Source organism: Vipera ursinii (genome assembly GCF_947247035.1).
Source record: "Vipera ursinii genome assembly, chromosome: 1".
In the NCBI taxonomy this organism is placed as follows: Eukaryota; Metazoa; Chordata; class Lepidosauria; order Squamata; family Viperidae; genus Vipera; species Vipera ursinii.
Genome location: NC_139512.1, coordinates 149,376,751 through 149,394,137, shown reverse-complemented (window position 1 = coordinate 149,394,137; position 17,387 = coordinate 149,376,751). Strand labels below are relative to the sequence as shown.

Below are 17,387 nucleotides of genomic sequence, written 5' to 3'. Positions count from 1 at the left end.
ACTTTTTTCACCATTGAATTTCATTTTGTTAGATAGTGCCCAGTGTTCTAGTCTGTCCAGATCTTCCTGTATTTTAAGCTTATCTTCTGGAGTGTTGGCTATTCCTGCCAGCTTGGTGTCATCTGCAAATTTGATGAGTTCCCCATCTATCCCCTTGTCCAAATCGTTGATGAAGATGTTGAAGAGCACTGGGCCAAGGACAGAGCACTGGGGCACCCCACTACACACTTCCATGTAGATGCAGTTCCATTGAGGACCACATGCTGAGTAAGGCCTGTCAGCCAGCTACGAATCCATCTGGTGGTGATGCTATCTAACCCACATTTTTCTATCTTATCAAGTAGTAGGTTGTGATCTACTTTATCAAATGCCTTACTGAAGTCCAAGTAAATTATATCTACAGCATTCCTCTGGTCCACTAATTTTGTCACTTTAAGTGATTGTCCACTAGGACTCCAAGATCCCTCTCACAGTTACTACTTTTGAGCAAGGTACCCCCTATACCAGGGGTGTCAAACTCAGTTTCATTGAGGGCCGCATCAGCATTGCGGTTGCCCTCAGGGGGCCAGGTGGGTATGGCCAGGATGGGTGTGGCCTACTGGGTGGGCGTGGCTAGAGTGCATATGGCCTACTGGGTGGGCGTGGCCAGCTCTACATGGTTCGCATCAAGGGTGCCTACGGGGGCCTGGACAGGAGTGGGACAGATCTGAGGGTCTCTGGCAGAAGGAGGGTCTCTGGGCCAGGGCCAAGACAGTGGGGGCCGTTCCCTCACTGTTTCCAGGATGGCTTCACGGGCCACATGAAACCACTTCGTGGGCCGGATCTGGCCCCTGGGCCTTGTGTTTGACATGTCTGCCCTATACTATACCTATACATTTTTCTTGCCTAAATGTAGAACCTTACTTTTTTCACCATTTAATTTCATTTTGTTAGATTTTGCCCAGTGTTCAAGTCTGTCCAGATCCTCCTGTATCTTAAGCCTGTCTTCTGGAGTGTTGGCTATTCCTGCCAGCTTGGTGTAGGCTGCAAATTTGATGAGTTCCCCATCTATTCCCTTGTCCAAATTGTTGATGAAGATGTTGAAGAGCACTGGGCCCAGAACAGAGCCTTGGGGCACACCACTACACATTTCCCTCCATGTACATGCGGTTTCATTGAGGACCACATGCTGAGTACAGCCTGTCAGCCAGCTACAAATCCATCTGGTGGTGATGCTATCTAACCCACATTTTTCTATTTTATCAGTAGTAGGTTGTGATCTACTTTATCAAATGCCTTACTGAAATCCAAGTAAATTATATCCACAGCATTCCTCTGGTCCACTAATTTTGTCACTTGATCAAAGAATGCAATAAGATTTGTCTGGCATGATCTGCTTTTGACAAACTCATGTTGGCTTTTAGTAATGACTTTGTTTGCCTCTAGGTGTTCGCTGATTCGTTGTTTATCTTTTCCAGAATCTTCCCAGGTATTACAGCAGCACCATTTATTAAAATAATAGGGAAATTACATTCAATCTACTGCACGTGCCTAAAAAGAACTCGTGCATACTACAAGTCACCACACCTGACATATGTAGATATGATTGGTAACAAACCCTCCCCCAAAACACTTCTAGAGAAATGATTGTCTTCCTGTGCTGTGTCAGGAATATTTGGATATGGCAACTCGGGTTGATACTTCAATTATGTTGCAATCATTAAGTCCTGACATTTAGATGGGAGACTGTTGAAGGTCTGCCGGTTGAAAATCTGGAGACTGAAGAGTAGACCAAGTGCAATTTCCTCCCACACACCTTTAAGTCGCAGCGAATTTTTAAGGGGGTTTAGCTCAAGGTCAGTCTGTAAAAGACAGATTTTTTTTTAATTCGGGCACATTTATTGGACTACGCGGCTAGCAACCCTCTTCCCCCCCCCCCCATTTTGTCTTAAATGCAGTTTCCGCCCGTGTGAAGCCTCAAGGTACAAAGCACAGAATCGGGGCTAGAAAACAGGAACGGAGTTTCCAGGTTTTGTTTAGAATGGTGACGTCACGTCCCCTACGCTCGCCAACACGCCCCCCCCGGTCCATTTTGCTTCCGCGTTCTGCGGAGACGGTCACGTGAGCACAGGTTCGGCCGGTTTTACTGTACAGCACTTTTTCATTTTTTTTCCCCCCTCCGGAGAAAAGCGATGTGCGCGGCCACGTGACCTTGTTTTGTTTCTGACAGGTCGGGTGTCCTCGGGCCGCGCGCGCCTCTTGTCAGTCGCTCGGTTACTGGCGGAGAGAACGGGCGAGTCCCGAAGCCACCGCGCGGCCGTAGGGAGAGGTAGGAACAGAGTTGAGGGAGCCCCTCCCCCCCCGCCCCACGTTCCTCTCCCCTCCCCTCCCCACTCGGATTGGAGGGCTCAAGCGGGACTCCTGGGAGTACTGGGGACGCTTCGGGGTCGTTAGAACGAGAGCGCCCCCCGGTGGTGGGTGGTGCCTGTTTGCCTGTCCCAGCCTCTCTATTCTGGGTCTACCTCCCCCCCCCCCCATCTTCTGGAAAGAGGAAGCGGGGAAAGAGTCTCTTAGTGTTAGTCTTAAGACTTTCAAAGGGTCAGCCTTGAAAATGCTCGTTTCAAAGTACGTCTCTCGGAACATGAAGCAGACACGAGTTAAGTGTCAGGGAGTTGAGAAAGCGATTCTGACGTTGCAGGTGACTCTGAGGTTGGAGGCTGCCAGCCTCTGTAAATCAAAATCCAAGTAGGTATTTCCAGTGAGCCTGATTATAAGATACCCACAGCGACCCTATGTTCTCCAAAAAAAAAAAGGAAAGGAGAAACCTGAAAAAAGGGCAAATCTTGAAAGAGGTTTATAAGGAGAGAAAAAAGTTAATTGTTTATGTTTAAAATTTTGCTTTACAAAGGATAATTCAAGAGCAAAACCAAGCAAATAAATTTAATAGACAGCTTTCTAAAATAAAGAATAATGGATGTAAGGTCTATAAGTATAGAATATCATCCATAAATTATGGATTATTATTTTGGGTTTAGCTTTTCACCTTTACTCTGATTGAAACTAGTGAGAAAGCGGGGTTTTTTTTGGTGAGGACCAATATTTTGGTAATGATAGATCAGCTTTCTTAGTACAAAGTTTAACGGAGTGTAACGTAATCTATAAATTATGAATCAGCTTGATTTTTGTTTCTCTTTATTTCAGGTAACTTTATATCACCAAATGGTTAAATTAATTTGCACTTTGGCAGACCACAGCGATGATGTCAACTATTGTGCCTTCTCTTCTTCCCACTTGGCTACATGCTCCTTGGACAAAACAGTCCGTCTGTATTCGTTAAACAATTTTAGTGAGGTTCCTTACTCACCACTGAAAGGCCACACTTATGCTGTCCATTGCTGTTGCTTCTCTCCTTCGGGGCATATTTTGGCTTCATGTTCTACAGATGGCAACATAATTTTGTGGAATACTCAAGATGGGTTGAAACGGGCAGTGTTGGAGCATCCCTGTAGAAACCCTGTAAGAATTTGTCGATTTTCTCCTGATTCTACATATTTAGTTTCAGGAGCAGCAGATGGAAGTGTAAATATGTGGAATGTTCAGACGCTGAAATTGTTTCGGTGAGTATATCAAATCTGAGGCAATTAGAAATACTTTTTTTCAGAATTATTACGGTAAGTCTATTTGCTTATGCTTACTATAATGGAAGAAGTTGCATTCCATTTCTACTCCAGTAGTTGTGTTAGCCCTGTGAACCAGACCTCAAGAGAGTTTTAGGCCCAATAGGTTTTAAGGGTACCACTTGGCTGATCAGGCTGTCTCATTTAGTGATAAAGTTAGGATTGCTTCTGTGGAAGTCAGGGCAAACAATCCTTGGACTTCAATGGATTGAAAAGAGCTTTTGAAATTCAAGTATTGCAGGAAAGATTTGTTTCTGGTTTTTTTTTAAATAACATGTCTTTCTGTACAGTATCATGTTTAAAACCGCTCTTATCAAGAATGAAACAATGCTGGTTTCCACGCGTGGTGCTGGCGGACGTTCCGGGAGAAGCTCTCCCCCCGCCGTCCGGTCTTTCTCCCTTGGAGGACCCTGCAAAGGGTTAAAAATCATCCTGGAGGGGTGACCACCATGAGGAGGCTCTCTCTGCGATCACGAAAGGGCAGCAGCCCTCCGTTTGATCCGGAGTTACTTCTCTGGCCTAAAGAAGAAGAGATTGGCCATTAACATGGCTGATCACTAAGCCGTTCCTTGCCGAAAGCCAAAATCACTATCAAGCACAACGAAGCAATCTGGAGGATTTGGGTGACACCTTACCTTTCTTACTTCCCTAATTACTTTCCTGTGGGACTTTCTTGAAAATCTTTTCCCTCCTTCTTGAAAGATCGGTGACTGCTTACTTGGGGATTTACCACTTTAAAGCCTCAAAAGAAATCAAATGACTAAGCTAAATAATTAAGCAACCTTATTTGTACCTCTGAAATTTTTGGGCCACTAAAAAGTTTTTATTGCTTATTTTTACGGGGACCTACTACCCTATTTACTACTAAAAATGAATTAATTGGATAAAAGACTTATATTAGTCTGCAAAAGGATTGTACATGCTATTAAGGATATCTTGTGGCGAAACCCGGTATAGCAAGTAAACCTTTTTTTTACTCTGAGATTTGGCTCTAACAGATTTGTCCTTGACATTATCTTTAAAGATAAAAATTGGGAACACCTGGCACTGAAAACAAGTTTTAGGAATAGTGGAGTGGACATTTATTGACTTTTATTAAAATAGCCTCCACTAAAGGCCTATCTGTAAAATACTAAAGAAATGGAAGAATATATTCCACCACTTGACTATAAACTCATACTTGATATAATTTTGGCAATGACTGCAGAAATAAAAGCCAGACTTAAAGACAAATCTGACAGCACAAACTCACCAAATGAGACTCTTACTTCAATTGATGAACTGACAATCCAAAAATGAACAGAGCATGAGGAATTTAACAACAAAACAGGGGACTTTAAAGTACAACAAGTACAATCTATTGAGAGCCTTGATGCCCAAACATTGATTTCAACTATAAAACCTACAATCTAACAAGCATCAGAAGCTGAAGAAAGCAATACTAAGATGGAGGATGCCAAAGGCCTTCAAATATAGTACACCAAGACTTCAACCAACCAAATAATAACTACAACACCAGACATGACTTCTTACCTAAGCAAGATCAATTTGAAAGAAGAAGACCATATTGAATTAATGACAACTGCACTACGCCAAACATGGAGATTGGATTTACTGGAACAAAAATTTAATGACTACAACATAGTTTAGAATTTACACTTAATATAAAACACAGCAAAAAAGAAGAAATATAAGTAGTTCCCTAAATGTCAATGAAGCCTTTAAAATATAGCCCTGGTCTTGACAAGTGATTAACAATAAGTCTTGAAATTTTATAATTACCACAAATTAAAATGTTATAGTACATTTGTAGGTAGCTTTGATATTGCTCTGTTTGTTATCTCAAAGGTTACATTGAAATATTCTCCCTTTAGATTTAATTTGTTTTTCCCCCCAAACATGTAACAATGTTTTAGCTACCAAATTTCTTTATTCTTGCTTTTTAGATCTGGTACTGTTAAAGATGGATCATTGGTAGCTTGTGCATTTGCTCCTAATGGACGTTTCTTTGTGATGGGATCATCCTGTGGAGATCTAACTTTCTGGGATGACAAAATGAAGTGCTTATATAATGAGAAAGCTCATGATCTTGGTGTTACCTGCTGTGATTTTTCTTCAAGGCCACATTCTGGTTAGACAATTTACTATTTAAATAAATCCTTTTAATATTTTGTCATCTCCAGACTTAACTTTTACTTGTATTCTTGTCCTTTGTATCCATAACTGATGAATATAAATTCCTTTTGAAGTTTCTCTTTAATTCTATTGTAATGGATTTAAAGCCAGATTTTTTTTTCTTAAGTAATATTTCCTGCCCAGTGATCTATCTCTTTTGCAAATGTATGGCACGTAAGACTGTGATCTTAAAGACATTTAGTGGGGGTAAGCTCTACTGATCACAGTAGGACTTAATTCTTAGTATATATGCAGACGATTGTACTGTTAAAAAGTTTATCATACTCTTCTTTCCCTTTAAAGAATTGTGCTTGAAGTAGAAGAGAATTTTGGCTGCAATTAAAATTATGTGAAATTATTTATTTATTTATTTTTATTGCATTTTTTTACTTTATAAGTAATTCAAGGCAATGAACATATATAATGCTGCTTTGCTTTCACTGAACATACTTTAAAAGGACAGTAACTTTTAATCTCTCTTCATATGGAAAATGTCAAATTCAAAGCAATTAATTTCATTTTTTAATTTTTCCCTAATAAGCGTGATTTTGGAATTGCTAATTGGCTTCTACTTGAGTATTCTATGCTCAGTTCAGCTAGTCTTATGATTTCAAATTCCAATATTGTAGGAAAAATGTTAACATCCATATATAAAATGAAGTCCTCCTAAAATATATACAATATTTTTAAATTGGAATGAAAGATATCCATTTATCGTCTGTGGAGACTCTCAATCATCCAGGTACGATTGTCCCAAAGGCAACTGGACTTTCTTGTTTTTCTTTGAAGATGTTTCGCTTCTCATCCGAGAAGCTTCTTCAGCTCTGACTGGATGGTGGGGAGTCTAATGGTGCGAGAGTATGAATGGATTTCCAGAAACATTGCAAACTACAGGAACCATTTGTGCTTTAGTTTGAGATTCAGACAACACAGACTCATCCCAACAGCCTGCACCTGTGTTCAATAGCGAAGAGACACAGGGCAGAAAAACATCCTGTATCCAAGAAAGCTCCACACACATTTGCACTACTCAGGAGACCCTGAGGACACAAGTAAATCTCCAAATGGCCCCAACAACTCTCTAAAACAGACATGTCAAACACAAGGCCCGGGGGCCGGATCCGGCCGGCGAAGTGGTTTCATGTGGCCCGCGAAGCCATCCTGGCCCAGAGACCCGCCTTCTGCCAGAGACCCTCAGATCTTTCCCACTCCTGCCCAGGCCCCCATAGGCACCCTTGATGCGAACGATGTAGAGCTGGCCATGCCCACCCAGTAGGCCATATGCACTCTAGCCACACCCACCCAGGCCACACCCACCCAGCCCCTTGAGGGCAACCGCAATGCTGATGCGGCCCTCAATGAAATTGAGTTTGACACCCCTGCTCCAAAAGAATGCAAATGACCAGCTGTCTGCAAACAGTATAAATCCTTTCACTCCCCACCATCCAGTCAGAGCTGAAGAAGCTTCTTGGATGAGAAGCGAAACATCTTCAAAGAAAAACAAAGTCCAGTTGCCTCCTGAAAAAGCACATTTGGGATGTCCATTTATCTTTGCCTATTTGGGATTATTTGTGTTACATTAAACAGGTGTGTGGATTGGAGACACTATATAGAACTATTGTAATTTAATTATGGAAAAAAATCATTCCATTCTAGCATATTTTTATTGCCTTCGTGGAACACAAAGCTAGAAAATTGAAAAAAACTGATTTACAACACAAAACAAATTAGATAGTCCTCAACTTACAACCATTTGTTTAGCAACCATTTGAAGTTACAGTGGCAGAGAAAAAATGATTTATAATCAGACCTTGCAATTAACAACTGTCGCAGATTCCCCATAGTCATGTGATCAAAATTTGGGTGCTTAGCAACTGACGTGTATTTACAAGGGTTACAGCACCCCAGAGTGATGTGATTGCCATCTGAGGTCTTCCCAGCTGGCTTCTGACAAGCAAAATCAATAGGGGAATTTGAATTTGCATAATGACCACATGATTCCCTCAAAAAATGTGGTTATTCATTTAACAACTGTGGCAAAAAAGGTAATAAAATCAAGCATTCCTTGTTTATCATCTGCCTTGCTCAGCAACAGAAATTTTGGTCACAATTCTGGTCATAAGTCAAGGACTACTTGCATTACATGCAGTCCACCAGATTTTTGAGTTTTGCACAGCAAACCTCTAATTGTGCTTAGTTTACTAGAAGCAGATATTGAAAAAAAAATAGAAAACCTTATCTGGTTGTGTTTCCCATGTATTTCTGAATATATATCTATTTTATCAGATAAGCAAGATGCTGATTATTTCAGAATGGCATCTTCTGGTCAGGATGGCATAAGTAAGATCTGGCTCATTTCATCTTCTGATTCTACAGGTATCAATAATTTAAAAATGCTTATTCTTTAAAAAATTACTTGCCTTTCCACTGCTTGGATTTTTGATTAGGTCTTGCTCAAACAACAAACAAGCACATAAGACAAAAGAAAAAGGAAGTATTTTACCAAACAAGCGAATAATCCTTTTTGATAATATGAAAGGATTGCTTATAAAAGTATAAAAAGGAAAAAAGGAAATAATTGATAGCACATTACAGTAAAGCAACATATTACAATAAAGCAAGGGTGTCAAACTTGCAACGTCACGTGACGTGTCACGACATATCGCAACTTTTTTGCCATTGCTGGCAATGGGGTGGGTGCAGTTTCACTATGACGCAACCGGCCCATGGGCCAGCAGTTTGACACCCCTGCAATAAAGCAATAAAAACACCAACAATAGAGAGAGAAAGGTAAAGTAGTCACTCTTAAGAGAGTGTGAAGCTTTTTCATATATTTATTGTTCATTATTTTGATTGATATTGGAATGAGGGTTAAAAGATATTTTTCATTCATTAATATGAATATGAATTCATTAGCATGAATTCGTTAATAATATCCAGTGGCGTATGGTTCTGTCAGATTGAATTCTTCCCTATTTTGGCTCCTAAATTGGGTCTAAAGATCTTTCAAAGCACATTTGGGGGGGGGGGAAATGATTTTTTTTATGAAAATAGAATTTTTTAAAAAGCTGTCCATTTTATCCTATTCTCATTGCTTTCATGGAATACAAAGCTAGAACATTAAAAGAGCAGCCAGATCTGCAATACAAAACACAAGCTAGATACTGCATTGTGCAGTATATTTTGCTTTGTATTCAAAAGTGACAAGGTTGCAATTTGATAATGAATATTTTCATTAAATATTTGTTCACCTTTCAATGTTTAGGATTTGACCTGAGATGTAGATGTACTTTAAGTGGACATACTGCGCCAGTTCTGGCTTGTGCTTTTTCCTCGAATGGGCAGGTTTTAGTTACTGGGTAAGAATCTTTGTTTAATTTATATATTTTACTTCTGCAGTTGGTTTGCTCAATTGGTTCTTAGGTTTTCCCATTTCTGTGTTTATAAAGATAGACCTTTATTTAGCTTATTTCTACATTGATACTGTGTTTCCCCGAAAATTAGACCCACCCAGGAAATAAGCCCTAGCCTGATTTTTTGGGGTGTGCTTAATAGTAGCCCTACCCAAAAATAAGCCTTGGGGGTAGGCGTGGCCAGCACAGGAAGCGGTATGCGTGCAGGGGCTGATGGTGTCTGGCAGCAGCCGCAAGTAAGTGTGAGGGCAGAGGCAGGGGGAGGCAGTCGATCCGGACACGCGGTGCTCGCAGGAGGTTTACATGGCGGCATCGGCAGCAGGTGGAGGCAGAACCATGGGGGGGGAGGCATGCAATCCGGACACACTGCCCACTCTGTCCCACGGTCTCTTTGCTTACCTGCGGCTGTGCTGGGGCAGGCAGCCCACCGTGCGTCTGGATCACCTGCCTCCCCCCTTGCCTTCTGCCGATGCTGTCCTGCGAGCCTCCCGCAAGACAGGCAACTGAGCAGCACATCCAGATTGCTTGCCTCCCTCGCCTCTGCCTCCGTGCTCGGACTTATCTGCAATGTGCCAAGGGGCCGGTGGGCTGCAACTGCTGCCAGACACCTTCGCACCCCACACACTCGCTGCATCTTGTACACACACGGGGGACAGAGTGCCTGGCCAGGCTGATCACCCTGATACCATGTTTCCCCGAAAATAAGCCCTAATGTGTCTTTTGGTGCCAAAAAAATATAAGACTGGGTCTTCTTTTCTGGGAAACACAGTAAGTGCTATGGTGCTGTTGACTATACTGAGCATCACATTATATCCATTTAAGCTCATGAATCATTTTAAGGAGAAGGCTTATTTGAAAGTAGTGTTGAACATTTAACTCGAAATCACTATAGGCCAATCTCCCAAATTTAAAAAATATGTAAGGAAAAATCTGTACCTATGATCAACCTTTCTATGTGAAGTAAAAGGAAAAAAATGTATAAATGGCATGTCTCCATTAAATACATTTTCAAAAACTTAAGTTTTTGCAACAGAAAGGAAATATAAACAATCATACATTTAAGATGCAATATGAAAAAAAGTCAATTGCTTTTGCATAAAGGTTTATTCTACATTATGTGTATTTCAAGGTTATGGAGCAAGACAGCTCTAATACTATTTTTGTTCAAGCAGTGGATCAGAACTACAGGAAGTCCTTGAGTTATGACTGTAATTGAGCCTGGAATTACGGTCATTAACCATGAGTAACACATGTGTCTGATTTTACAGCCTTTTTTGCAGCAGTCATTAAATGAGTCACCACGACTTAAGTGAACACAGCAGCCATTAAGTGAACCCATTGTCTTCAATAGGCAGTTTTCCTGAAGAAAATACTGGGCTTGGGCAAAAAAACCACCTCATCGTAAATTGCACTCAAAATGTAATTGTCCTGGGGGCTGTTAGAATTTTGGGTTGTAAGTAGCCCTGGCGGGGTCCATCGTAACTTCGAATGGTTGCTAAGCGACTGGTCATAAGTCGATGACTACCTGTATACAGAATACAAATCAAAACCAACAAGCAAAATCATTTAAGAAGTATATATATTACTCCTTCTAGTAGAGATAACTATAAAATTCTTAACTATTGGAGTCTCAGCTTTTAAAATGTTCAGCAGATTATTTTAATTATTCTTATCCTCCTGGATTTCTTTTCATTCCCTTTTGAGTTTCAGAGGAGGTTATTGTAAAGTTAACTATTCATAATAATCACTGTGCTCTAATACTGAGCTTATGGTCACTGTTTGCTATTCATACTATTCTGATTCTTGGACAATTAAAACCTTTTTTTAACTGTTGAAGGATGAGTACTGATACAGTTATGTTTTTTCATCTTTGTTTTCTCAGGTCTGTGGACAAAACTGTAATGATTTTTGAAACTGTAAGTATTTTAAGTATCTAAGAGGGAAAGCCCTCATTACGCAAGGATAAGAATACATTAACATTCTTTTTTCTATTAGTAGGCATTGCAAAATTTGCTTATTCAGTAACTTTTATTTTTTTTAATTTTATTATATTTTAAATTGTTAAAAGTTAAGCAAACGACTTCTATATTTGTAAGCCTAGTCATAAGTCCCCCATACTTCTATAGGGGTTGGGCACCTAAACCTTCCTATAAGTATCCGAACTCCTATTGTTTAATTCACATGTTTTTAAGTAGCATACAAACAGTGACCTTCATGAATCAATATTGTTCCTGATTTTTCAGGTGTAGTTTTATTTGCCCCCATTACATTGTCATTTTCATTTCTTTCTACACTGAACAAGTCTTGGTTTCAAGTTTTTATGTCTGAAAGAAAAGCAAAGAATGCAGTTTTAAGCCCTCTGATCAATTTCATATTTTCTTAATCATTGTGAGATCCACTGTGTCTTCAGAATCCATCAGAAATATAGACCAGAGTTACAGAAATTAAATATCTCCCACTAACACTACAGTATTTTCATTGCCAGTCACTTACCTTCTGCATTTTTTCTTCTCCTTCTGATCCTCTTCTGTGGACTGGAAGGATGGATTTATATGAACTCAGCTTCTTGGCTAACTGTATCATGTAAACAAAATGGCAGAGAAATTTGGCAGTTTTAAAAAAACAAATAATTACTTTCTGAGAGTGGAAAGTTGCTGTAAGGAACTTGACTCTAAGCATTTACAAATGCCAAACCAGTGTGTTCCATGATAAGCTATGTAGGCCAGGTATTTGCTTAAGTTTCCCCCCCCCCCTTTGAATCTGCTTGTTATTTCACAGAATTATTTGTATAAAGTATTTAGAATATTTATATGTCACTTGTTTGTTTTACAATTCCAAGTAGTTTACAGGGTGTACAAAAAATGATTTCTGTTTCTATTCTTGACAACCAGAAAATGCTCTACTTCATTAAAAACTATATATTTAAATTAAAAAAAATGTTTTAAAAGATGGGTTATACCCAGGCTCAACTATCTGCCAGTGGATACATTTCATCAGCCATTTACCAAATTTAGGGGGCTGCAATTTTCTGATGCAGATGAAGAAAAAAACTTTAGGGGGGAGGAGACAAAGGCGTTTTTAACATCCAGTGTGCTGTTAATGTGGAAAGGATTGCAGTCTCAACTGAAACCTGACACTGGTATTTTTTCTCCATGCACTTTTTGATAACCTAGGAGTATGTCTGTCTTTAAATGATGCAAAAGTTTTAGTCACTGTTAGTCCAAATGTCTTTGAAAGTTAAAAATACAAAATGGGGATTTGATTACACCAAACAGCAAGGTAGATTCTTTGGCTTTGTAGAGAGATTCTCTGAGGAAAAGAGTCTGTAGCTGTATAGTTTTACTTTGGCTCAGAGTATATGCGATCCAAATAATACGGCAAGGAATAAAGCATATGATGGACCTTATAGTGATGAGTGATGGGCAGATAGCAAGTTGTATAAGCAGTTGTATGATAGTGAATATAGTACAGTAATGAAAAACGAGCATATACTTGCTATCCAACTGTTTGTAAGTTTTTTTATTGCAAACCTGTTTTTTATACAATTATAGGACATTTTAATAGTTAATTTTGGAATATTTTCCTTAGTTTTTCTGAGATGAATTTTAAATACTGTACGTATAACACTGCAATGTCTTATTTTAGATAAATTTTGGAGAAAATTATGAATTGCAAAAATAATAAAAGACTTTTATGGTACATTAAGAATGAGAAAAATATTATAGGAAACTGTATACTGTATACTAAAAAATAGCTTTTCCAATGGAAGTAGAACAGTTTGTGAAGAGTAGCATCTAGTGGTGCTAGATGCCAAGTACAGGATTTGTTATCCATTTAACTTAGGTGGCAGCATAATTAATTCTAGTCACCTTTATGTTATTTGTTATTATTTTTGAAGACTATTGTAATCCTAAATAATCTTCAAAAATATATGTAAACATTGGGTACTGGGTTTTTTCCCCTGTAAGCCCAGTTGATTAAGGGATACTTGCAATTTTGGAATTCTTCTCTGTGTTTGATAATGATTTACTGCAATTTTTAATAAATTCAGTTTTCTGTATTAATTATAGATAACTGTAAATGTATTCTGTACACCTGTAGTTTTTGGATATTAAAATGGTGTATAGATTAATTGTAAATTTTCTTATCGTTTGTTTATTTCTTTGTTTATTTTGGACAGAACAGTGGGAGCAACCTACACATTTTGACTCAGCATACCAGGTAGGCCATTAGCATGTATTAGTATATTACTATATATTAGTAGTAGCAGTAGTAGATGTAGTATTGATCATTGTGCAGCCACATGTTCAGACTGGGTTTGGCATTTTTGTCTACCTTTCGAGTCCTTCCCAAGATCCTGGGATTGGTAGATCTGGATGTTTGATGGTGTTATAGATATCATTGCAGGATAGAAGCTATTCCCAGGAAAAGGCGCCTTTTGCAATTGACTGGTGGTGAATTTGTCAATGCCGATGGCATTCAAGTGGTACTCCAGTTGTTTTGGTATTGCACCCAAGGTGCCTATTACTATTGGTACTACCTTTGCTTGCCTTTGCCACAGTCATTCTATTTCTATTTGTAGGTCTTTGTGTTTTGTTATCTTCTTCAGTTCTTTCTCTTCTATTCTGCTGTCTCCAGGCACGGCCAAATCCACTATCCAGACTTTTTTGTCTTTCTTGTCAATGATTGTTAGGTCCAGCCTTGTCTGTTTTAATTCTAAAGTCCCAGAGTAATTTAACTTCTACGTCTATGATTTTCTCTATTTTATGGTCCTACCAGTTCTTGCTTGCAGGCAAATGATATTTCTTGCAGATCTTCCAATGCACCATTGTTGCTACTTTGTCATGCCGTTGTTTGTAGTCATTCTGGGACCTGGGTGATCTTCTTGCAGCAGCTTACCAAGTGGTCCATTGTTTCTTCAGTTTCTTTGCATAGGCAGCACTTACTGTCTGTTGCTATCTTCTCATTTCTGGCTTTGTATGCATTTGTCCTTAAGGCTTGGTCTTGTGCAGCCAGAATTAGTCCCTCGGTCTCTTTCTTCCACTTTCCTGCTTTTAGCCATTGCTAGGTCTTGTTATTATCTGCTTTCTCTGCTATTTTTTTAAATGTACAGGTCATGTAGTGCTTTGTCTTTTCATGCCTCCATTCTGTTCTTCATTTGGTCTTTCTTGTAGGCCAGTTTGGCCTTTCCAATAGTCAGTAAGCCTTCCTGTCATACTAACTTCTTCATTGTCCTTCAGATATACTTCCAAAGCCCTTTTTTCTTCTTCAGCCATCTGATGTACTTGCAACATTCCACGCCCACCTATTTGCCTTGGTAGGTAGTCTGTCAGTGTGGCTGCGAGGATGAAGGGGATGATTTTCTGGTCTTTCTATCCATGGCTTTTAGTTTTGCTTGAGTCCAGTCCACTATTCCAGCTGTGTATCTAATGACTGGAATTACCCAGGTGTTGATTTCCTCTATTGAGTTTGGACTTTAAGATCTTCTTCACTCTCTTGATGTATTTACCTCTAATCTTTTTCTTGACTTCAGTGTGTGTGATGTTGTCAGCTTGAAGGATGCCCAGGTATTTATAGTAATCATCTTCATCCGGACTCTTAATGTTATTTTCGTGGGGCATCTTGATTCCTTCAGTTTTCACTATTTTTCCTTGTTTGATAGTGAGTGTGGCACATTTGTCCAATCAAAACTCCAGTGCAATATCTTGGCTATATATACAGACAGTGTTGAGCAGCGATTCTATTTCAGATGGAGTTTTTCCATACAGCTTCAGATCATCCATGTAAAGGAGGTGGAATAATCTGTCATTTATTATTATTATTATTATTATTATTATTATTATTATTATTATTATTATTATTATTATTTCAAGGATAGCATTTGAAGTGTGACATATATTTATCAAGTAACTTGTTATTTCTAGATATGTTACAACTTGTGCCTTTGCACCAGATATGCCATTATTTGCTACCGGTTCAATGGATAAATGTGTCCATATCTGGCAACTGGAACCAGAACAACTTTTCACAGGTCAGTACCAAAATGTTTTTGTCTCTTGCTTTGTAGATATTATATCAATTTGTTTTACATCATTACCACCGAAGTTTAAACCTACATACTTTTATATAGAAAATAATTTCTTTGTTGCCTTTTGTCTCAAGTAAGGCTCCAAACAGAAGCCTTCCTCATTTAATCCCAAGCCTAAATTAGAAATAATCAATTTTCTTCCAGGCTTAAATCACACATGTCTGTTCACAGTATTAATCCAGGATTAAATCATTGTGCTCTTATATACTTTTCAATGAATATTAGTCTGTTGTTCTAGTGGCCAACTCAAGCAATCCAATCACTATACAAGATAATTATTGTAGACAACCATCTGAAATAGGCTGTGGCTAGCACCTCACCTGCCCCAACCAATTAATATCCCCCAGAAAATGTTCTTATTACTTTATCAATTTCTCATTACATTTGGTATGTAGGCATATCTAAAGGGATTGACACTCATTTGTAGTTAAAGAAATTGCCTAAGGATGAACTCATGTTTGTTTCCTCAGTTGAAGCACTAATCAATTTTTGTACCATCCTGGTTGATTGTATCTTTATTTATAATCAAAGGCAAGTTATTCCCAGGCTATTTTCAGGCTGGCAGTTCAGCTTAGTCACTCTTGTCTCTGGCCTCAAAGGGGACAAGCAAGAGTTTCTTATCCATTGCACTTCAAAGAAAGATATATTTTAATTGTATTTTTGATTGTTTTGATTGCTATTTGGTCTTTTTACAAAAGCTTTAAAATATAACATAATGAAAACAGTAAGGCAGTGCATTAGCTATACACCAGACATGTCAAGCACAAGGCCCGGGGGCCGGATCTGGCCCGCGAAGTGGTTTCATGTGGCCCGCGAAGCCATCCTGAAAACAGTGAGGGAATGGCCCCCACTGCCTTGGCCCTGGCCCAGAGACCCTCCTTCTGCCAGAGACCCTCAGATCTGTCCCACTCCTGCCCAGGCCCTCATAGGCACCCTTGATGCGAACGATGTAGAGCTGGCCACGCCCACCCAGTAGGCCATACACACTCTAGCCACGCCCACCCAGTAGGCCACGCCCACCCTGGTCATACCCACCCGGCCCCCTGAGAGCAACCGCAATGCTGATGCGGCCCTCAATGAAATTGAGTTTGACACCCCTGCTATAGACTGTCCCTCTCCATTAGTTGAGAAAATAGGATCCTCCAGAAGCTGTACATTGGAAGAATAGAATAGAGTGGCTTTTCTTACCACTCTTTCCCTGTTGCCCATTGTTATGCTGTTCTCAAGTATCTCTCAGCCTTTGAAAAGTACTTTTTTTGGAAACACAGACAGAAAAATGAATCAGGTTAAAAAAAGTAAGTTTTTCTAACAGCACAAGGAAACACGTTGAACACATGTCTGGATTGATACATTAAAAGCAAATAATAAAGTAATATTTGCCTTCTAATTGTATAGCATATCAAGAAGATTTATGTTATGTTGCATTTGCTAAAATCTGATGGAAAAAAGAGGATAAGTGTTATAATTGTGCCACCCTTCACACTTGGAGCAATGTTTTAATTATTTCTTTTAATATATGTTATTTAGTTACATGAGTTCATTTTAATCTTTTCTCAGGAAGTCCTCTGATACAGGAATCAAAGATTTCTGTTGATAACTGGACAGAAGAAGATGTTTCTGTTTGGCTTCAAACACATAACTTACAAGACCTAGTTGAGATTTTTAAAAGAAACAATATTGATGGTAAAGAATTGTTAAATCTTACAAAAGAGAGCTTGACTGATGATTTAAAAATCGGTAAGACAATTGAATGAACTGTTTTACAGTATTATTTAAGCTGAATATTCTGATCTAATCTGAACATAACTTATGCAAAAAAAAAACCTCCAGCATAGCTATCAGTAACATTGATCGTTTTAGGAATGTTTGAATTTTTTTGTTTCATGTAGAACAATACGAATATGTAACATTTAACAAGTCCAGGTTGTCAAAATATTCCATTATCATATGAAATGATGGTATTATCAACTGATTATCATTTAATAAATAATTTTATATAGGTTTTTTTAGCTTGGAAACCAAGCAACAGTTTTTAGACCTAAATACTTGATTTCA

At 38.9% G+C, this 17,387-nt stretch overlaps 1 protein-coding gene across 8 annotated transcripts in view; it reads left to right on the top strand.

The window, feature by feature from the left end:
- The first annotated feature begins 2,088 nt into the window (after positions 1 to 2,088).
- WDSUB1 (WD repeat, sterile alpha motif and U-box domain containing 1) overlaps positions 2,089 to 17,387 on the top strand; it is a 41,360-nt gene continuing 26,061 nt past the window's right edge. For 6 of the 8 annotated variants that reach the window (XM_083350468.1, XM_083350471.1, XM_083350474.1 and 3 more), the window contains exons 1-8: positions 2,530 to 3,596; positions 5,603 to 5,787; positions 8,118 to 8,207; positions 9,097 to 9,190; positions 11,127 to 11,160; positions 13,425 to 13,465; positions 15,169 to 15,275; positions 16,890 to 17,069. In XM_083350468.1, the coding sequence (XP_083206594.1) occupies positions 3,145 to 3,596; positions 5,603 to 5,787; positions 8,118 to 8,207; positions 9,097 to 9,190; positions 11,127 to 11,160; positions 13,425 to 13,465; positions 15,169 to 15,275; positions 16,890 to 17,069 (1,183 nt within the window). In that variant the 5' untranslated portion in view covers positions 2,530 to 3,144. Of the gene's footprint in view, positions 2,309 to 2,529; positions 3,597 to 5,602; positions 5,788 to 8,117; positions 8,208 to 9,096; positions 9,191 to 11,126; positions 11,161 to 13,424; positions 13,466 to 15,168; positions 15,276 to 16,889; positions 17,070 to 17,387 lie in introns of those variants that run through there. The other 2 variants (XM_083350469.1, XM_083350470.1) reach the window with 2 other exon arrangements.